At 42.1% G+C, this 23,281-nt stretch overlaps 1 protein-coding gene across 5 annotated transcripts in view; it reads left to right on the forward strand.

Moving 5' to 3' along the window:
- The window catches only part of BARD1 (BRCA1 associated RING domain 1), a 43,078-nt gene continuing 23,574 nt past the window's right edge, over positions 3,778 to 23,281 (forward strand). For 2 of the 5 annotated variants that reach the window (XR_002439701.1, XR_002439702.1), the window contains exons 1-4: positions 3,778 to 4,933; positions 5,029 to 5,085; positions 8,137 to 8,282; positions 16,267 to 17,228. Coding sequence is in view for 3 of the 5 variants with exons in the window: in XM_021399922.1 (XP_021255597.1) it covers positions 4,716 to 4,933; positions 5,029 to 5,085; positions 8,137 to 8,282; positions 16,267 to 17,228 (1,383 nt within the window). In the remaining 2 variants the exon portion in view is untranslated. Of the gene's footprint in view, positions 4,934 to 5,028; positions 5,086 to 8,136; positions 8,283 to 13,327; positions 13,456 to 13,577; positions 13,736 to 14,707; positions 14,756 to 16,266; positions 17,229 to 23,281 lie in introns of those variants that run through there. The other 3 variants (XM_021399922.1, XM_021399923.1, XM_021399924.1) reach the window with 3 other exon arrangements.

A 23,281-nucleotide genomic window follows, 5' to 3' on the forward strand; every position in this document is an offset into this window, starting at 1 on the left:
GCTGCTCTGTGACCACAGCAGCACCAATGGCATCATGCCCTGTGTTTTGTGCCGGGGGATGCCAGGACCACACAGGGATGGAGCTTTGCCCCTGTCACTGAGTGCCACCCTGGGGCTTAGAGGCAGCCTCCAGCCTCCAAAAGAAGTCTTCAAGGAGAGGAAAGGATTCCTGTTCAAAAGCCATGGCACTTTCCCCCCCAAACATGCCCGGTGCCCGCAGTCCTGGCAATATGTCTCATCTTGATGAAACCAGAGATGCCAAGCCCTGATTGATGTCGCAGAGCAGACAGCAGCCAAAAGGCAAATTTAAAAGTGAGAGCTTCAAAGGGACGCTCGGCTGTATGTCTTCAAAAGAAGATGTGCAGGGGAAAAGGGAATTAAATCCTGACAAAGGCGCCCTGCCCTGGCAGAAGGGAAATGCTTCCATGCTCTCTCCACTTGGGAAAAAGAAGAACAGCACATCACCCCAAGAGAACAAGGCTTACTATGGTGTGAGTGGTGCCCACAGAGCTTTCTCATTGGGCTGGGATGGGTGTGCAGGGTCTGATCACAGCTGGTGGCTCATGGCCCCATTACCCCTCAGCACAATGGTACCTGACGTGGGGGTTAGTCCTGATCGGGAATCAGGACTATGGTATTTGGGAAATAGACATCTGAATATTTAGAGGATTTATTTTTATTTCAACTAAAGAAGAAATAAAAAGAATGTTATGTTTTTCAGTGGCCCAAACATTTCTAGGAGGCTTCATGCTGCAAGGATATCTTTGAAAAGATCATCATAAATCAGATGTAAAGAGAACGAAGGTGATGCTGCACCCACACCTCAGCTCCCCCGAGCCAATCACCATTAATTGCCTCTGTCATTTTTAACCCATGTTTTGTGTGTGCCTGATGAATAGGCATCCAGCCAGGGAGAACTTCACCAAGCATTGAGCCAGGGTTTAGGCTCGTGTTAATTGTAATTGGGCTATTTATAATAACACTAATATAATCATGATAGTGTAATAGGACTAATTAGAGTGGGGCTAATAATAAGAGGGGTCACAGTACAGCAGCCTCAACACATTAGGAAATCTGCACCCAACTTCTTCAAAGGTTTCCCTGCACTTTCATCCTGCTCAAAGGTAATCCAGCATCTGAAAGGTGCTGCAGAGCTCTGCCTTTTCCTGAGTACCCAGGCTTGCAGCACACCAACCATATGTCTGACTTTGCCTGCTAGCAGATTGCACCAAATATTTTCCTTTCTCATCATGGCTGAGCAAACAAACACCATCTGCGGGACTCGCCGAGGGAAATCCCGGCCCCCTGCGCACCACAAGGATGGGACGCCAGCTCTGCACATCTGCCATGTGGCTGTCGGTGCCTGCCTTGGACCTCTGCCCCCACCTGTGACAAATTAGGACCTTGCTCTTTGTGACCAGATTCAAAATATTATATTACTGAAATGCTGGATCCCTTCAGAGGAGGCTGCCTAGCGCTGAGCCAGGCTGTGGGACAGCATTTCAGTTCTGGTGGGTGCACGAAGGCAGGAAGGCACATTTTTTGCTACATCTACAGCTATTTCTTGATTTGTTAGATTCACCCATGCTGCCAGGGGCTTTGGGCAACTTGTAGCATGCCTGTATCCTCCCTTGGCTGAAGTCTGCTGGTACTTTTTGGTCCTGTTTGGAGCCCAGGGGCCTGGGTGTGCGGCTGATGGGGTGCAGCGTGTTCCCTTCTCAAACCTTAATGCCTTCGGGAGAAGAACTCCCAGGGGTGCCTTTTTCCTCCCTCCTACTTTACTATCTGTTGGAAACTCCTATTCTCCTACCCTGCAGAGGGTGAGGAGAGGAAAAACCAGGTGGGTAATCTCAATTTCACAAAATCCCTTGCAGTTTTGACTGAGGTGGGGATTCAAAGAGAGCTCCTGCTGATCGCTGGGCCATTGGACCCATGTGCAAATTGCCTGTCACCTTGGGGACTTTGTCACTCACCCTTCTGCAGCACCAGCTCCACAGCACCTGCTCCAGACATATCTTCTGTAGGAGCGGCCTCTGGGTTTAGCAATTCACAAGGCACGAGCAGAACCAATGAACCACAGGCGGCTGCTGCCTTTAATTAAAAATGCCATGTCTAACACCAGCAGATGTTCCTGCTGTTGAGCCTCGACTAATAATTTAGAGCTGTGTAATGCAATGCTGACTGTGCTGCTTAGTCTGAAAGCCTAATAGACTTTTTTTTATTATTATTATTGCTATTTCCTTCTGGGGATCAAATCCTTCTATATTCAAAATGTTAACACTTGCTACTCTAACAGCGCAAATCAGTTACTGCACCAAGTGATTGCCACACCTCCATGTCTTTCAAGTCCATGCTGCTACCCAGGAGGTCCAGGATCAAGCTCATGGGGCTCCGACTATGCGCAACAAGCAATCCCCAAGGGTGGCCTGGCAAGTGAGCTGAGCTCAGTCTGTGAAGACTTTGATTCAGATATTTGAAGAAAGAGGGAATTCACAGTGCAAGCTGCTTCTCCTGGAATGCTCTTTCAGTCTTCTGCTTTGACTTGCCATCATGCAATGAGTCACATAGCGATGGTCTACTTATTGAGAAGTGACAGGGTAACTTTGTTAATAAGTGGAATATGCCATGCCTCAAAATGATGCAGCAAGATGGTGAGGATGCCATCCTTTAACAAACAGAATACAAGGTAGTGGTGTATTTTGTATGATGGTCTTTAACAGATATCGGTATCGGTAGGGTGGTGGGGATTTTACCAGTGACCTCCTTCAGCACCAGTTTTGCTCTGCAGCTCTGCACTGTTGGAAATCCTGTTACGTGCTCAGCACAGCCAGTTCCATCGCTGTCTTGGTGGGTTCAAGTCACGCATGCACTTTGCTTTGCTGCTGCATGACATCGCACCAATGCTGAAACCGCTATGCCAGCTTTCTGTCATGCAGCAAATTCATTTTAAAGTGTGGGAGCTTTATACCGCCTGGAATGGCTTTCCTCATACTTTAAATACTGCATAAACCCAATTTATCGATATATTTCTCACGCCCCCCTGTTTTCTGCATCGTTTTTTTGCTCCTGACTGTCCAATTGCTTACAGTAATTCACTGCAGTGGAAAATGTTTCTTAGATTTCCAAGAGCGCCCACTCCTTAACCTTTATAAAACTAGGGCGAATGAATCACTAGTGACTTTTACATCTTTCTCAAACGTAAGTATTTGTTAGAGGCTGGCTGCCCAGGGCAGTACTTTGCCTTAGTTAAGCTTAGTTGTAAATGTTTGTAAATGCTCACACGATGTCTCAGCACAATGGAGGCCACGGGCATACAAGTGGATTTAGTGAGATGGACAATAACCATATTTCAGCTGGGGAAAAGGCAGACGAAGTGCTTATCTGTTTTATTGTCCTATACAGTATATATCGGCACCTCATATTTTGTGAACATAAATGCCATGTTGACTTAAGAGCACTAAGGATCATATGGTGTTTGCAATTTTGGCTCAAATGCTTCACAGCTGTGTTAAAGTTGCAGCTGGGCAGCAGGTCCATTTGCCACCTTCTGGCATGACGCACCCCTGGTCACAGAATTGCAGAATCATTAAGGTTGGAAAAGACCTCTAAGATCACCAAGTCCAACTCCAACTCAGCCCCACTATGCTCACTGACCATGTCCCTCAGTGCCACATCTTCATGGTTCTTGAACGCCTCCGGGGACGGTGACTCCACTGCCTCCCTGGGCAGCCTGTGACAGTGTATCAATACTCTGAGAAGAAATTGCTCCTAATATCCAACCTATGGATTCTATGCTTCTATGATTCCATGATCCAACCTGAACCTCCCCTGGTGCAACTTAAGGCCAAATGCTGGGCACACATTTTTTGGAGCACATGCAAAGTGCACAGTACCCCAGCAAGAGAGAGGAGGATGTTAAGAGTACTGCTGACATTTAATGGCTGTTAGTAGTTATTTTGTGAGTTTATCCTGGTTTCAGAGGGCTGATGGAGCAGGTCCCTGTCCCAGCTGTGTCACCTGCCGTCATTCCTCTTCTGCATTCAGATATAATGAGCGCATGATGGGATGAGGCACCACCAGAGCTGATCTCCTTATACTGATGTTCTCCTCGCACCTACGGCTAATAGCAGCAGCAAAGATCAACATTTAACCTTCTGTAAAAGGCCAAAACAGCACCCACATTTCAGCCGAGCTGACTGCTGTTTCCCACAGCTCTCACCAGCCAAATTTGCACACTCCACATCACTTTTGTGATGAAGTTCCCTCACAGAACAGCCTGTTTGCTTTTACCGCGTTTACACCAAGATTTATGGCATGCCACTTGCTCACTAGCGGAGCTTCTCAACGTGAAATGTCAGTAAAGCCTGTTATATATTACTTCTGGCACTTCTACTCTATCTTTTATTTGGCTGGGAGTATTTCTGCCTGAAAGTGATAAATTCCCGCTAGAGCCGCTTTATCTGCTCCAGTAATTACAGCGTACAGGGGAGGCGGGGGCAGCTCCCTCAGAGCATCCCGCTGCGGGAGCAGGAGTCGAGCTGAGCCACCGGGCGTTTCCATAAAAACACCTCGGAACACGAAACACCAGCAAATCAACGCGGACCACCCCTCAGCTCGCCACCCGCCACTCCCCTCAGCCCCTTCCATCACGCGCAGCCCCCCCTCCACCCCGCGCGGGAAGCGCGACTGCCTCAGGGCGGACTCCCCAGATACGCATGCGCGCAGACAGGCGAGAAGCGCTCGGCGCCTGCGCAGTGGAGGCAGGCGGGGAATTTGCAGTGGCGGCAATGATGCGTGAGGTGCTGCGCGGCCGCTCGGGCAACAGGCTGGTCCCGGGTGGCCAGCCCGGCCCCACTGCCCCTATGGCGCTGCCCTGGGTACACACCCGAGCCGCTTTGGAGCGGCTGGAGAAGGCGCTGAGCTGTTCTCGCTGGTAACAGACCCCCTCCCGCCCGCTCTCTTTCTCCCCTCAGGCTCCGCGGGTCGCCGCGTTACAACTAACGCTTTGTTTCCTTCCTCTGCCCGCAGTGCCGGCGTGCTGCAGGAGCCCATGTCTCTGGGGGGCTGCGAGCACGTCTTTTGCCTGTAAGTAGCTGGGAGGATTGCCCCAGGCCCCTCCGCGCTTGGCCTTGGGCAGCCTGGTCTGGCGGAGGCAGCCAGCCCAAGGCAGGGCTGGCGCTGGGTGGGCTGTGAGCTCCCTTCCAACCCAACTGTTCTGTGATTCTTGGGTCCCGGAATCTGTGCCCCGCGAAATCATTGAATGGCTTGGGTTGGAGGGGACCTTAAAGATCACTGAGCTCCGATCTCCTGCCATGGGCAGGGCTTCCACCCTGCTGGCTGCCCAGGGCCCCATCCAACCTGGTCTTGAACACCCCCAGGGATGGAGCACCCCCAGGTTTCTGGGCAGCTGTGCCAGGGCCTCACTGCCCTCTGAGTAAAAATTTTTTTCTTAATGTGTTGTTTAAATTCTTTCTACTTTGGTTTAAAGCTGTTGCCCCTTGTCCTGTCACTGTTAGATCATATAAAAAGTTGCTTCCCTTCCTGCTTATAAGCTCCCTTCAAGTACTGGCAGGCTGCAGTGAGGTCTCTCCAGAGCCTTCCCTTTTCCAGGCTGATCAAGCCCAGCTCCCTCAGTTTTTCTTCATAGCGGGGGGTGCTCCAGCCCTCTGATCATCTTTGTGGCCCTCTGGACCTGCTCCAACAGCCCCACATCCTTGTGGTGGAGGCCTAAGACATGGACACAGTACTCCAGACACAGTCTTAAAAAGGCAGAGCAGAGGGGGAAACTGTTAGTACTATGCTTGTAACAGAGGAGGGGGTAGGCCACTTCTAGTTTCTGCTCATAAGCCAGTCTAGAGATGCAGCCCTGCCTCTTGTTAAAGCTGTAGTCAGTGTGCCTATAAACATGGAGGAAGACTCGCTCTCCATACTGGCAGCGTATTTACTGCTTGTCTTTAGCTGCACCTTTCTACTGGAGCTTAAGATGCTGTAGGCCTGAATACTAAAACAGTAGCAAAAGATAATTTCCTGCATTTGTAGAACTGGTGACAGGGCAGATGCTCTCAGCATGGAGATGGATGGAATGGATCTCAATACAAACAATTCATTTCCATCTAGACACGTGGATGGTTGCCCAGCTTTGGCCCTTAATTGCCGTAGAAGGTTCTGCCTTCTGGAGCAGTTCCTTGTTTCATTTCGCTACCTGCCCACAGTGTACCCTGGGAAATAAAATAATCCCCGGAAGCTTGTACAAGGTGCTATAAGTATGTTCATATCTGTCTTATAAGATGATTTTATGAAGTGTAATCTGGATTGTTGGAGGGTAGCATGACAGTGGTTTAGTAAACATAATTACGTTGTTAGGTATCTGAGGCCTTGTGGTTTTATATTGGATAATGCTGGTGTATTCTAGAGGCTGAATTTCATACTGTTGGAAGAATTCCTTGGAAAAACTGCCAAGGCACCAGAAGATGATCTGTGATGTGGTTTGTATTGATGAGGTTGGAAAGAGGAGCCAGTAGGATTCTTAAGGAGACCCTAGCAGCTTTTCTGTGCTCCAGAGAAAGTTTATTTGCCATTATGCCAGTTGTGGTACCCAGTCCTTTCTCCATGCATCCAACCTTTTAGTCATCAATTCAGCATCCTTTGATGGCTGAATCTTGAATACCAGCTACTCTTTTACATTAATTTGTTCACAAACTTGGCAGGACATGGGTTGGACCTGTAGTATTCAGACGTGAAGTGATTCTGATCTATTGCTTAAGATATGCCTTTGTTAATATACCTGGGAAAGAGTGGGGTGCGTGGCAAGAGCTGGCTTACAATGCATTAAGTGAAATGTGCGAAAGTAATGAAATGAAGTTGTCAGGTAACACATAATGTACTCTCTCAGCATGGGATTTATTATGAGCAGGGATATTTATTAAGATTTGTTCCTGCAGTTTTGTCTGAGTATGTTAGTTACAGTTACTGGGTGATGAGTGTAAAAGGCTAACACTAGAAGTAATTAGGAAATGTCATCATATGAAAGTCCTGTGTTTCCTTTGCACTGCCTTTTACAGACTTGGAAGGTCTGAGGTCAGTTTTCCCAGAGAGTGAGACCTGGGTGATTCTCATCTTTGCTCAAAGTGAATTGTCTGCGTCACCTGGAATACATCAGAGCCAGGAGCTGTATGTCAGTCTTTGTGGTGTGAGGACACGGGGCCTCAATGCTGAGGTCCTTTGTGCTCCAAGAAGGCTGATTGAAGCACAAAACACAAACACCTAGCAGCAGCTTCTACATTTCTGTCTTGATATTATCTGAAGGCATGGATGATACTTGTGTGATATTTAAGGGAAAGATGCCAGTGCAGTTCTGCAAATAGTTCTCATAATGAAATTGTTAGTTGTTATGCTTCTGGTACTGTTAGCTGCTCTGCTGCTAGTTTTGGGGCATATGACTGTGTTTACAGCCTACATGTACTTTAATCTTCCTGTCCAGATGACAGTGCTGTGGTATTACAGAATATGATCTGCTCACTTTTAATTTTGTACCTTGGCCTGGAACTGTGCGTTCTACGTGGTGGCAAGGTAGAGGAGGCTTTTTTGAGATTAATTCAGTCTTGGCTATGTGAATTTAAGATATTTAGTAGAATAGATTGAAACTGAGAATTAACACTGGATGATGGCAGTAGCAAATCATAAGGTCCTCTCATTGGTCTAAAGAAATGAATAAAAGATTTGAAGCTTGTATGGCAAGAATAATATTACCAAGAAGCTACAAATGTTAAATGACCTTTATTTAATACACCTGTTTCTCCCCCATGTTATCTATTTATTGTTATCTAGAGACAAACAGCATTGGAACTTCAGCACACCTTGAAAACTTGGATCAAACTGTGGCTGTAGGAGTCACGTGATAACTGTGACAGCATCCTGGCAAGGCTCTGGACTTAGCTTGCTTAATTATGGCTTGTCATCTTGCCATGATAAATATGTCCTCTCCTGTGCTTGTGACTAACTCATATTTGCTTCGCAATAGTAGTTTGTCACAGTTAAGTGAAGAGATTCTTTGTGAGCGTTTGGCTTTGGAAAGGCTATATGCAATTACAGTGGATAACTTGTACTGGATAATAGATCTTTACTTTTGACTTTCAGATCTTGCGTGGGCGACCATGTTGGCGAAGGGTGCCCAGTGTGCCACGTGCCAGCCTGGGTGCAAGACGTGCAGGTAAACCGTCAACTGGATGATATGGTCCAGCTTTGCAGCAAACTGAGGCATCTCCTGGGTGCAGGCAGCTCAGGTAAGAGCAAATATGAGCCTCTGACAGACGTTGAATCCAGACCGCAGTGTTTTATCTCATATACTTTATAAAGAATGAGCACTGCATCTCTGTTTAAGATTCTGAAAAGCTGTTAAAAACCATGTTTGGAAAACTTGATGTGAGGAGAGCTGTCTGTATGGATTGCTTGTTCTTCAAATCTGTTTTACTAAGAAATCTGCATGAGCGGGTTATCCATAATTCATTGGAATCTGTCTTTCAAAATTAGATGAAAGTAGGATATATTCCCAAGTCATATGGCAGTTAGTTGAACACACCAGGGGCGCAAGTTCTTGTAGCTTGTGCTCCTAAGGGAACACAAGTGTGTAATATCCCACAGTATACACTTCTTTAGGAGGGTCCATCAAGGGATTAAGGCATATTATTATGCCTCTCAGTTAGTTGCATGCCAAGGTATGCATGGTGTCCCAGTAACTCTCAGTTTTGGGTTTTTACACACAGAAAACCTCTCTGCCTAGAGAAAAGGGGCAAGTATTAATTCATTTTTGTTATTTTGGTCCCTAACAATGAGCTGGTCTGCTACAGTGGAATTCTGTCCTTGCTGATTGTTCAAGAAGACTGCAGAGACTGTACTCTGGTAACTAATGTCTATCAAATTTCAGGCTATTTGTCAAAGTAGGAAAAAATGAAATGAAATGAATGTAGGTGAACGTGTGACTCTTCTGCAAGCCCCGAGAGGAGCCTCTTATGTAATAACAAGTTTTAGAAGACATTCATTTAGCTGTCAGATGCAGAAAAAGGAATTCTTCCTTGTTGCTTCTTAATACTTTTGTCTAAATAAATGATCCTTTATCAAAGTTCATGTTCACCTTCGCTTTCATTAATGGGGTAGCTCCTTATTGGCAACAAAATATATTGAAGGGATGAGACTGGAAGCCTGTTTGTCCATCTGCAAAGGAATATGTTTTCTATAGATTAAAAAATCTGGAGCATAGAGAATTCTAGGTGATGGCTTATGCGGGGTATCCAGGAAACATCTTAAGTGGTGAAGGCTTGTTAAAACCTAGATTGAGGTGAATGTCTATGAGGAGGCACTTAGTATACTGTTTAATGTGCAGCTGGTTACAATTATAGATACTGCTTAGACATTTTGCAGAACTTGCAGGTGGAGTTGCTCTTACAAACTGGTGTGAAGTTTCACTGTGCTGGAAGTTGAATACTACATGTAATACCGTAGCTCTTCTAAAATAATGTTTGTGTGGTGTGGCTTAGCCACAGAAAAACTGAGGTTCTTTTACCGTTTTTTGTGTTGGGACTTTAAAGCTGGCTCAAGATGAATGTTTACAGGAGTGTTCTGTTTGAAGCTAAAGTTATGAACTAATGTGGAAGCTTTCTTTCCATCACATCTAGTTTTTGCTCTCTACTAAGCATCGGTGGTCTTTCGGATGTTATGTAATGATGTTAAGGGAAAAGAAATGAGTTCATTGTGGTGGGCGGTTTGGATACATACAAGTTAGCACACTTCTAACAGAGTTGTCTCATGCTATGGCAGATCATAGGATGCTGTAGCTTCAGATTTTTGAGAGCAAATCCTTTAGGATGTTTTGTCACTCTTATTTCTGGCAGATCTGTCACTTCCCATAGATGTTTGTCTTGAAGTTAATATATACAAAGTGAAATATATTCGAGTACAGAAAATCAGATCCCTCTTGTTCAGAAGTTGCATTCGTGTTCTTATGGCGCTATTTTTGCCCCGTCTACAATATTTTCTTCTCTCCTTCTGCTAGAAGGTCAGGAATCATATTTTTATGTTCCAGTAAAGGGAACAGAGAAAATCAGTTTCCCTATGGAGGAAAGGAAAAGAAGCAGAAGAAAAAAGCAGGTGAGATGGGAATTGTTTCGCACATTTGTTTCTGAATATCTGAAAAGGTTAAAGTTGAACTCCTGAAGTTCCACGGTGCGCAGGAGGAGGGATCTCGCCTGCTATTCCACTGGGATAAAGGACAGCTTTCTGCACAGCTGTGTTTTTTCTAGGAAACAGTAGCAAATAATTCAGGAAAGATTGCACAAAACAGATTATCCTTCTCTTTTAAATTAAAGGGAAGCACAACAGATGACAGTACAGAATAATACAAGGGATATGACTGGGTAGCGATTGGCATACAGAATGTGGCTAGAAAATGCAAGTTATAGGTGGCAACTGCTGAGCCTCAAAATGAATTCGTTAGAGATGTTACATCCTTTTTACTGCCTGCTGTTGCATCTTTACAAGGATAATGGGAATCTGGCTGGCTGGTTTCTTAGATGGGGTATTTGCAGCTCACTCTCAGTTCTTGCACTCACACTCTAGTGTTGCCAAGTTCAAGACCTCTTGAGAATTGTGGTTGATGGGTTGATAGGTTCAATAGGGGCCAGTTTAGCGAAATTTAGCAAAAGGCACCGAGATACTTGGAGACTAGCTTAAAAAGAAAGAAGAAAGATGGCTTCCTTGGAAAGAACAAATGTTTTTCTGGGCTTTTGCTGGTGGACTTAGAGGTGAGAAAATAGATGGCAGAATTGGTCTGTCTTCTGTTGCTTAGATTAATTTTCTTTCCAGTTGAGCAAGAATGACGCACTAGTAAAGCTTTGGTACTGATAAAGAGCACAGCAGATGGACAGGAAAAACGAGAACGTTTCTTCTCTGTCTAGACCTAGATGTTTGAAGCATTGAGAAAGAGGTATGGACTGAGGTTGAGAAACTTGCATGGATTGAGGTCTGTGGTAAGGCATTTATGTTGACTCTATTTTGTGCCTTTATTATAGAACAAATATTCATAGAATACACTTCAAATCCAGTAGCTTTGAAAGCCACTATTTAAGATCATGACTCTTGTATAAGAAAGGTCATTGTTTCAGTCGAAGCAGTGTTCTATTCCTCTTAACTGAGGAGGAAGGGCTTAAACCAGGTTGGAAGAATGTGTGGTGAATGTTGATGGACTAGTTTAAGACACTGCCACCTCACTGGATGAGATATGTTTCAGTCTTCCAGCTTCATTTCAGAGCTGGACAAGTATAAACAAATTTGTGTCAGTTCATGTTGAAACAGACTTGAAGATGCAAGTGATCAACTTCAGCATACCAAGCATACCAACTCCAATTAGGTAAGTCTGCAAGAGCCTGCACTGTCCAAAGTTATCTTCAACTTATAGACAGCTCTTCCAAAAAACATGGTGTCTCCTTAATTGCTGGTTTTAGCAGAGAGTAAGTCTAGGTGGTGGTTTTGTTGTTATCTCATGTGTTTGTTTGTTTTGTTAAAGTTCAGTTTTTTTCTCTAGGCAAGCTTCTTACTTTACGTGAAAAATAACTTCAGTGGAATGTGTGTTGAAAGGAACCTTGCTGGCAAAAATGCATGTAGTCAGTTGCATCAACATCAGATAAAGGAGTAATCCTTCAATCTGTGGGTTATTTATCAGAACAAGTTCCAAATCAGAAGCTTTTTTTTATCAGGCCAGTAAAGTATCAAGATTGCCTTATATTACAGAACTAAGGATGTGTTTGATTAAAGCCTCCAACATGTGGAATTACTCTGTGGCTTAGCACTTTACCGTTTTGAGGATGTCTCCAAACTTTCTAGCAGAGAGGGATCATAGCATCTTTCTCCTGAGAGTATGGTTGTTTCTGTGTCAGCTAATGATGAGTATTAAGCAGCCCAATTCCACTTCTGACTTTCTCAGAGTAGAAATGTCCCCATCTCCTTTGAGAAGAGGAAAGAAGTTATTAGTTATTGGATTATCTTCACTTTCTTGTCTACCATCCCTTAGGATTTGCAAGGATTTCTCCCCTGCCCCCAACTATTTTTGATTCCCTTTTCAAGTGCAGCTTATTACTTGCATTTACTCTACAATATGAAATTACTATCATTAAGGTGGGTAATTAGTAAGAACTTGTTGAATCATGGGCAAAGTATGTAGCTGGAAGAGGTGAAGATGGTTGATTGACAGTAATGCTCTTGAAAATGAGTTTCTAAATACTACAGATGTTTGTGTGGTATTCTTTAAGAACATCATCATAAATGATCCCAGCAGTCACCTGCAGGTGATTTTTCCTTACTCTTTGTAATGTAACCTGCTTCACAAAGCATTTCATTCCCCTCAACCTTCACCCCTTTCTCACGCAGTTCTATAACTTTGCAGGTATAGGTCAAATCTTCACAAGCTTGTCTTGATAGTGGTGGACAGTAGGAAAAATTAACTTTTGATTAGTCTTTATAGGATCACGGTTCAGTTTCTCATTTTCTGATGTGGAGGGAAGTATGTTGAACTGTTGTAACAGACTGTATTGCATTTCATGTATGCTATGATATTTTTCATAATAGCTAAAGCTGAGTTCTTGAATAGCTGGAATTTCTCCCTTTTTCTACTGTGCTGAATACTTAACTTGCAAAATAATCATTCTTCAGTGAAGGCACTAATGTTGCACAGATGGTACCAAAGCACTTCCCTTTGATTTTTAATAAGGGACTAGTTTGTCAAAGAGATTTCTCAACTTCTGTTCTGAAACCCATAATAGAGAATAATTTGAAAGACACACAATGTGCATCATTATATTCCTTTGATGCAGATTAATGATAGCTAAACTACATTTTCTAATTGCTCCTTTTTTTTCCTGCTCTAGTCTGTTATTGCACTACAGCAAAACTTGGAACCGTGGCTCTCCAGTTACAAGGCACTGTGTATCTACCATTATTTTTGTCAATTCTCAGTCCTTCTTTTAACACTCAAGAAATTGAATTCTATTAAATGTCAACATTAAGAAACTTGTGCTTATTATGTGCAAAGAGCCTAATTTAGAAAGTATTCAGTTAATCTTGTGTATGTTGATATAGTATTTAGTATATAAGCAATAGTGAGTAAATATATTACATTTATTATAGACTCTTTCTAACGCTGCTATTGTGGATAATTTTTACACTAATATAAATGTTTAAAATCTAGAATTAATAAGTCATGCTTCACCAATTTACCTTGTCTCAAAGCATCTCTTAAAAAAAATTTATGGGGAGACTTGCTATGTCTTAATAAGCCAATTACATCTTAATCACACATAGTCATTTTTCCATTCCTGTTGAGATGCAGGCTCTGTGGATTGGATTCCAACTTCAAGACAGGAAAGAATTCCTTTGGATCGATTTTTCTATGAGCAATTTTCTCTGAAGGTAGTTTGACTGAATGCACTTAGCTACCAGATAATACCCTCTTTATATAAATGAACATTTACATAGTAAACTGCAACAACTTCCTTTCAGCTTCTAAGCACTGTTTTTTCTCTCTCTCCCAGCTCTGAGTCCATTAAAGGATTTGATTTTCAGGGAGGATAGATCTGCCACTTGTCCATATTATTTATACTCCCTGCCTTGTGAACTTCAGAACCAGAAGAGAGGGGAAGCAGAATTTGAGAACAGCATTTCTTAGCAGTTGCTATGCAGAACTGTTCAGGTAAAGCTGATGTTAGCTATGGAACATTCTGAAAAATGCAGTTAGTGAAGTGTGGCCAAGGGGCACCCACCACCAGAGTGAAGTTGCAGGAGCTTCCCTGGGTTTGTATGGCTAGCCTCTGGGTGTGTGAAGGGAATCTTTCACAGCCTGGCTGGCCTTTTGATCTCCTTCCACGAGTACCTCCTCTATTCAAAAACATGCCCTTTTACACGTGAATTAGTCGCATGTGAGGAAAAATAACCATAGGAACACATTTATTTAGTGTATTTTCAGCAGGTGTTCAGCAACCTGACTGCTAAGTCCTCGATGAGCAACCAGTAATGAACAGATCCATTTAAGAACTCTTGTGGTGAATTTTTCACAAGCTCTCTTGCTGCCGGAAGTGGTATATAGAGAGCTTCCAGTGTAAATACTTAATTGTGTTACACTGGTTTAGATCCTACTTCTGAAGGACAGTGCCTTTGATTGCATTTGTCACTTGGACTTTAAAGTCTTCCTGTGCTGTACACATCAAAAAGAATTCTGGCCATCACAAAACTGCTGGACAAATTACTTTCGCAAGCTCATTTTGCTTTTTACTTGGAGATGACTGATAGTTCTAGCAAGGTAAATATTTTAGAAGGGAATCTGCTCGTTGTGTAAACAATGAAGGCAAGACAAGTAAATAGTAACTCTCTTATATTTTGCATCTCTTTTGCAATCAAGCTCTTTTTCTTAAGATGTTATTGTCAAAATGAAATTGGGTATTATATCTTCCTGAAGGCTAGCTTGTTATGAGATTTGAGCCTCAATTTAAATCCTTTTATTCTGTTTGTACCATGCCCAACTCTAAAGGAGAACCAAATAGCTTCAGTTCTGTGCTTGGTAATTATCTTGCTGGTATTGTGTAGCTTCTATTAAATAAGTAAATGATTGATTAGCTAGCCTCAAGCTGTATTCTTAAATACACTTTTGTCTGATGCCTTACATATCCCTCCAGCTGAATCTCCTTGTACCTAGGAGTTTCTATTAATTTGAGGGGTAAGTAGGGTAGTTTAAATCAAAATTAAGGAAATGTTTAACCTAGAAATGCTCTTTTAAGAGAAAAATGATGTTGGATTACTAACTATACAGCTATGTTTTAAGTGAAATAATTTGAAACTTATGTTTTTGTGTGTAAGGGATTGGGACTACTTTGTCTAATATCTGAGTTCATCTCAGTTTGTTGTGGAAAACAGGTTATGGTTACATCCATGGAAAAATGAGAGAAAGCATGGATAGGACAAATTATCCTTAGAAGGTTAACGCACTGAAGATAGTATGTGTGTCTTTCACTTTCAATAACTAAGACTTTGTATAGTTGTTTTTTCTTCTTTTTTGGGGGGGAAAAAACAGCACACTTTTCTTGTTTAAGAAAAACAGCAGCATCCTACCTGCCTTACTTGGCAAAATGAATATTGGTTTTGCAATCCCAATTGTTAACACATCAGTAGGACTTCTGAGAATGGTCAAGTAGTCCCGGAGGCTTGGAGGTAATGGAGACAAGGAGATGTGCTCATTGTTTCAATGTCTTTAGTATGACTTGTTTACTTCAAAGGACTTACCTGAGTAACCTAAAACGGGTTAGATTCCCAAGGAGGAATCTGTGATCTGTTTTAGTTCTCTTGGATTGAAAGAGTTGTTAAATTAATGTTTAACTTAGAGGTCACTTAATGGTCTTTAACTCATTTTTAACCTATTGAGGAGACTATATCCCTTGTTCTCAACTGTTGTTCCCTGTACAGGATATTCCTCTGTCATTTTGGTTATTGATTTGTAATTTGCCGTACAATGTGACTTATAAAATCGCTCCATTGCACATTTTTAAAGAAGTGTTTGAGGTGATCAGAGTATTCCTTGCAGTTATTTACTACCAAGAGGTAGAGGATCAGATAACAGGATACAATTACTTGTAGATCTTGTATATTCCTCTGACTTATCTGCTATGTCTGTGGAATTAATCAGCATTTGTCAGGTATATTTAGCATCCTTATAAGCATTTTATTTTTGATGGCTTGCATTTACTCTTCGTGTTTTTCCTCACATGAACTGTAATATCACTTCAGAAAATTATTTCTGTACTGGTGTCTGTGTACCAACTACTTTGTTAGACCTGTTTCTGAGGAAAACTCTGTGAGAGAAACAGTTTCTTTCCTCTATGTAACCTGGTCAGAAATCTTGTGTGTGCATGCTGCTTTGTGAACCCAGAGAGTTAAAGAAATGTCTCAACCTGGGTGCTTGCTGGCCTAGCAGATAGCTTTAGCTGTACTGGGATGCCTGAGCTATAGTGGTGTGTTTTGTTGGTGTTGTTTTTTTTTTTTTGCTTCCTCCAGGTGCTACCAGTTATTTTAAAGCCATTACATTTTTCCAGAAGGCATGAAGGCAGTGATGGGTTGTATTTAGTAACACTTCATCAGTTAGTACAATTATTATTATTCTGAAATTTTTTTCTTGGTGGTGCTCTGCTGAAGAGTACTCTCTGAATTATTTTTCTTCTTCCCTTTCTCACTTAGATTCAGTGGAATCTACACCAATGTGCTCAGACTTTGGAGAAAACAGTAAGAAGCGACAGATAAAAATGTGGCTCAGCCCAAGAAGTAGGAAGATTCGATGCATCGTGAACAAGAATCAGGCAAAGACTAACAGTAATGACCCTTGTCAAGACCCATCTTCGGTTTATCATTTCTTTCCTTCCCCTGATCATGAAAAGCCCTCCAAACCAACAAGAAAGCCAACTCAGAGGCAGAGTAAGAAGATGAAAAAAAAACGTCTAGCAGACATCAACAAAGTGTGGGGTTTAGAGAAGCCTGAGCAAAAAGGAGGGGTTGAGGAGAAGACTTCCAAGGAAAAGTGTGTGACCATTTGCAGTGAGCCAGTAGTCCTATGCACTCCAGAACCAAATAGCCCCAAAGAGACACTTCCACAGGTGTTTATACAGGAAGCTGACTCCACCAAAAACTTGGAAGAAGTGGAAGTGTCTCCAGAGGTGAAATCCTTAGAGGAGAAAGATAATGATGAGGTTGCCTGTCCTGTACAAATCAGCAAGGAAAAAAACTGTGCTGCCGAGAAATCACTGTCAATAGAAAGCGAAGCAATGCCTTTGAAACGTGGAAGGGAGCAATCAAAACTCCCAGTCACTTCTCAGTCTAAAAGACGAAGAAGTGAGGGGAGCCTCAACAGGAATTCAGACAGTCAGACTTCTTGCTCAGAGGACTTGTCTCAGGATTGCCCTATCCTCCAAGTGACCGAATCCAAGACACCTGTTCAGATTGGTGGCATTGTAATGAAGACAAGAAGCTCTGCAGCGAGAAGTAGTCCTTCATTTCCAAAATCTCCCTCTACTCCATCTACTTTCAAGCCTTGTAATCAAGTAGGAATACCACAGAGTCCTTCTGTGTTCAAGTCCCCTGGTAGTAACGCAATTGCCAGAAGAAATTTCAAAGGGGAGACTTTGCTCCATATTGCTTCTATCAAGGTAGGACTGCCATCTTCTATTTCATCTCTAAATGGGTTTAAAAAGACTATGTTGTATTTGCTCACACTTTCAGGTTCTGGGAAGTGATAACCATTACAGAGTTTTAGCCTTATGTGCTGAAAATTGTCTCTTACTTGCTGTACTGAGTTTATTTAGCTATTTCAGATCTCATGGAGTGATGTTGATCAGTTTAACTTGACCTGGTAACTGCCAGGATGAGATTTTAATTTCTTGCGTAAAAGTGACTGCAACTTGAGATAGGTATTATATAATCTTTAGTATCTCCATTTGATGCTAGTGTTAGCTCAGAAGACACCAAGTACTACACGCCAGGATTTCTGTGCTGAGCCCCACTCTGAATGTGCTGTCCTTATAGTGGAGAAGGGAGCATGAGGGCAGAGTTGAGAGATTCTCAGTAGCCTTTTGTATAGGATCAATATTATTCTATGAATAACACCTGCCACTCATCTTACTGTTATTGTCCTAGCCAGTTTCTCATGTAGTAAAACTCCATGGCCTTTGCTCTTTGCAGAAGTTATCCTTCCCAGTCACTGCGTAGAAGCTATGTGCAGATGGGGTAAGCTGAAAACTTGCAGTCAGGCTCATCAAATGCTTTATAATGGCGGCTCCTCTCTGTGAGGGCATTACAAAGTGTTTGTACCCTAGCAATTTAAATGTTCTTTGTGCTAAATCATAATATAGAAATGCTGTGTTGTTAATCAGCTGCCTATGCTGGTAGAATTGATTCACCTGTAAGCATCCTGACATTTATACTGCACTTCTATTTGTCGAGACAAAGGCTGTTCTTGATAAATAACCACGTCCTCTTTCAAAGGCATCCTAATAAGCCACTCCTGCTGCACATGAGACCTTTTTAAGTGGAAGTGGCAGCTGAACTGAGTTCACATCTCTTACTTAATGCCATTAATACTGAATTAGGAAGGAGGAAATAAGATGTTGTCCTCACAGGACTCAAGAGCTTTAAAGGATAGATCTTGTTTCTTCTCTTCATAAGTCCTCTTTATTAAAACACTTGGTTACAAATTATCCTTCCGTGATTTTCTGGGAATTTCTGAAGAGTAGTGTTGTGACTCATTCTAAAAATAGATCTACCTTGACAAGTGTTGACTCAGTTGTGGTTTCCATGCCTGATACTTCTTTGGGACACAAGTACTTCATTCATGAAAACAGCTTATTGTGAGATTTAGAGTAAAAACTGATATGCTGATAAGGTGGCTTTTCATTACAGAGCATTTTGAAGATGAACAAAAAGTAGACACCTGACGTTATAGACACAAGAATAAATGTGTTACAGCTGTCTAAAGTTGGCAGTGTTGGTTGTCAGCATTGGTACAGCACTACCTGAGAAAGGAATAGGGCTACTTCAGAGGCTGGAAGGCTGAACTCCAGCTGTAGTGTAGGCAGTGCAGTAGACAGACACCTTAATAAACACTTTGTCAGTCCTGTGTGTGAATTCATTTTGATTTCTGTTTTAATAATCACTGAGCAGGGTGGGAAGTAGCTTCCATTCCTCACTGGTTCTGCTAGGTAAAAAAAAAACAAAACAAAACATTGGATTGTCTGAATTGCGATGCTCGTTGGAAAGGCTTGGTTAACTAGATAGAGCCTAGGGATGGTCCCAAAGTTACCATGCTCAGTTAAACATAGTTCAAATAAGGCAAGGAGAGTGGCCTTTTGGTTATGGTCATGGTTTACTTTTATCTATTTCCAGCTACTGAACACTGAAGAAACTGTTTTACTGTTTCTGAACCTTAGCTCCTTATCTATAGAGGGTAGTATTATGGATTATTTCCTTTCATTTGGACTCGATCTCTTGAGGTGCCTTCCAGCCACTGTGATTCTGTGATTTGTGGTGTTCTTTGTTCTTTTTACATGACTTCACTACCATGGATGTATTAGGGCATTCATGAGAAGCTGCTGCGTCGCTTGGCAGACAGTAAGTTAATGCACAATTACTAGTCCATGGCAAAGTAGATTAAGACCAAGTTGCTCAAGCCAGGATGATGTGAAGACTTAATCATTCCAGAGAGCTATTGGAAATTAGCAAAACACATTACCCCTTTGCAAAGCAGTGAATAAGTAATAGTGACTCATTGCCATGAATCTGCTGGGAATGTATGGCCACTACAAGAAAACTTTGTTGCATATAGGCATCTTCAGTATAAGCTGTGTCTTTGTAGCTTACTAGTTGTAGGAACTTTGCTATTCTTTCTGACAAGTGGCAAATGATGTTCTCAGAGAAGTTGGCCTTGAAAATATTAGGTTGTATGCTGTATCTGTATTCCCATTGTGCCTCTAAAAAAATCCCTGCCAGATCTTTGGTTTCTGGAGGAAGTATTTGTCTTCCAGTGTTGTGTTACAGGTGAATATTTCTTCATGTTTCCACAGCCAGCCATGTTTTTCCATGTGTGTAATGAGAAAGTCTTGGAGCTGCCACCCTCTCCCAAGTGAAACAAAGTCTAGTTCTCTGAGACTTCATTAATTATAAAAAAATATCTGTTATTTTCACTAGCTGTTAGGATCTAATACTCTGAATGTAATGAAAGCTAATTGACTTCCCTGTTTTTTCTTATTTAAAATAGATAATTAACAACATTATGAGGCATTAAAATTAAGTGTATTGTGCTGTTTCAAATGATTCTGAGGGGCTGTTCCCATTTAGTACTTCTACTCTGGTGATAAACTTAGTGAAATCAGAATTGCTCTCAAGAAAGATTCTAGAATGGATGAACTTAATGCCAGCTTACACTAATAAAATAAATGCAGCTCTTCTCACAGCAGACAGCAGTCATGCTTATCTTCCTCCATAATCATTAAAGGTAAAACTTCCAATTAGTCAAGATACGAAACGTGCACTCCTGATATTCTAACTTGGTGGGAAATTGCCCCTTTAACAGCTTATCTGTATAAGGTGTTTTTATTTTCTTTAACAATAAAATAATGAGTTATTCACAGTACAAGCTCTCTTATGTATGTGATTATCAAAAATGCGACTCAATACTACTTAGATCTCAGATGTTGTACTATGTATGTTGTACTATGTATGTTGTACACAGTGTTAACTAGCTACTGTGGAAAGAAGGGGATTTCATGAAAGCTTTACCCATGGTTAGCCCGCTGTGTTGGATTTTCCATGTTCATTATGCTTAGCACTGCAATAACTGCTAGGTAGTTCCTTCTAACCCTGTGAGTGTTCCTTTTTATTACTATGTTACTAGTTGTGTAATGATGACCTGAAAGATGGAAAGAAGGTTTTGTGAGCATCAGATGACCAGTGTCTAAACTGTTTTGATCCTTTCTAGGTAGATATCTGACCTTGCCAGCTGTGCAGTTCCTTCCTTTTGGTACCAGATATGTATCTAACTCGGGATTAAATGTTGGACCACATGTGCACGAGAGGGAATGCGCCCCTTGCTGCTGTTCTTCTTTAGCCTTTAGGCAGTGAACAAACAGCATCCTTTGCTTCAGCTCCTTCACAGTGAGTTAGTGCACCTTGGTCCAGGGTCTTGACCAGGCCTGATTCTGTGCAGCAGGTGACTGTGTAACTTAACATCTTACTGGAGAAAGGAGATCTGTTAGCAACTGGCAGGATGATTCAGGTGCAGGCTTAGCACCTCAGTCTGCTTTAAAACTAAACTTGAGAGTGGGCTCCTAGGATTCTGTAATACTCAAGGACATATAATGTTAACAAAATAAAGCATCTTCCTTGCAGGTTACCACAAATTACCACTAGTAAAGCAGGTATATACTTATTAATTAGCCATGTGCAAACTTATCTGTATTATTTGAAAATGTTGCTGGTGCAGTGCTCACCAAGCTGCTCTTAGGAGTGGGGCTGATCAACATTGGGCAGAATTTCAGATCAAAGCTGATGTATTTCACGGAGTCTGATGTCAACCAGGCATCCTCAGCTGTCCAGGACTTCACAGCAGAGAAGTTCATGCAGTGGAAGCTCTGAGAGAAGCTCCAATTTGGGCAGACAGTGAGTTACTTTATCCTTAAAGACCTAAGAGGTGTATAACACCAACACTCAGAGCAGCCAGGAGCTATTGCTGACTTCTGTTTCTCTACCTGGGACAGCCAATTGATGTTGCTGGTTTGTATTTTCGTAGACCAGTTTTTGCTTTCCCAGACTGAATTTTGGTTTTCACAGAAGTGCTTCTGTTTTTCTGGGTGATGATCGCAGTTTCCTTCTGCTTATCAAGGACATCTCCAGATGTTTCAAGTTCTTAGGTACTCAGCTGCTTGTGTAGGACATCCCCTGTATTTCCCAAGGATATCACATGTTCATTGGCCAGCGGCATTTTCCACTGTCAGTATTTTAGCAGACATCTTCCTCTGTTGGTATTTTTCCCATTATAATCGGATTGTCTTTATGGTTGCTGCCATCATGATTAGAGAATTAATTCAGAGAAATTAGAGGTGAGAAACTTGCTGTTTACTGGAAACAGTCGAACGGAGCATTCACAATCACTATTAAACATGCTGTAATTTGTTTTTGGTCCTCTTTAACCACTTCTTGTGAGCTGTAGTTTTCCTCCTGCTGTGCCATATCTTAATAAGCAAACATGTTTGGATTTGAAAGGGTTTTTTATTCATTTCTTTGACCCAGAGGTTGAAATCTCTTGAGTACCTTTGCAAACAAAGGGGGAAGTGCTTGGTGGATGTCATACGGGTTTTTAACCCTGACTCTTTGAGTTTCTTTTTTGAACCGGTAAAATTGTTACATTAACTTAATGATTTAAAGGTGACTTTTGGTGGAAAATGTGTATGGTTAATGGAAGCAGTAAAGGAAAAATGGCAAAAATGTGCCTAAAGGGACACTTGCAATTGTTCTTAACCATCTGTCTGTATTAGCATCATGACACAACTGATGACAGGACTTGAAAGGGGGGAAAAAAGCCAATGTTGTCCAAGCCAAGTGGGGTTGGTTTTCTGGGTTTATGCCATCAGCATCTGCAGGAGCTAAATGCTTACTGGGAGGGACGTGCTTTCAAAGCTGTGTAAACACCCTTCTCTCTGTAAGCTAATGCAGCACTGTCTTCTGGACCTGCCAACAGATGGCCCCAATGCCTTTCCTGCTTCTGTGATTTTTCTGAGCTCCCTTAAGCAGAGGAAGAGCAAACCCAATCCATTATCTTGTTGTCACTATATATAAGGTTGGTTATGAGCTTATAATGTCCTTTGCTTTACTTCTTCCAAACAGATAATTTTACATTCTGTGATAGTTTCTGACTCTTTGGAAGCTGGTAGTAATCTATCATTGATAATGAGATGTAAAAATCAACATTTCCCTCAGCTTTTTAATGTTAGGGTTTTTCTACCTGGTGTTTGTACTGTTGTTTGCTTCTGGACAAACAGTGTCTCTAGTTGTTTCCACTCAGGCTGTAGAGTGTGAAGACAAGCTGTTGGGCTCCACTAAGTGTCATCTGGTGTAGCTTTGACTGTTGGGGATTGGTGATTTTCTCCTGGCATGGCTAGGACAAGCAAATTCAAGGGACCAAATGCACATAATCTATTTTTTATATTAGTGAAAGCATAATTCACAGAATTGCAGAGGTTGGAAGAGACCTCTGGGCATCATCAAGTCCAACCCTCTGCTAAGGCAAGTTCTGTACAGAAGGCTTTATGAAGTGCGTTTGAATGGGTAATCTCAAAGCAGTAGCTGGGGAGAAGTGTAGACTCCTGCTTTCTTGTGGAGAAAAGAAAGATGGTATGATGATTTTTGTGACTGGGCTTTGCCCCTACCAGGTGTTTACCCTTTCTTGTTTAGAATTGACCGAAGCGCTAACTTAAATGTATGAGTAACTGTCAGCTTTGATAGAACCAGAGCGCCTGTTAACTGATCACTTTGTATTGCTATCTGGTGCCAGTAACCCTCCTTGCAGGCGGGGTTTTAAGGTGTTTGCTGAGAATCTGCTTCTTGAAATTCCTGCTTCACAAGAGGATATTCAGTCAAAGAGCTTCTTGGGGGCACACATCATCATCGCAGAATGGCCTGGGTTGGAAGAGACCTCAATGGTCGTCTAGTT

This window comes from Numida meleagris, chromosome 5 (genome assembly GCF_002078875.1).
Source record: "Numida meleagris isolate 19003 breed g44 Domestic line chromosome 5, NumMel1.0, whole genome shotgun sequence".
Classification (NCBI taxonomy): Eukaryota; Metazoa; Chordata; class Aves; order Galliformes; family Numididae; genus Numida; species Numida meleagris.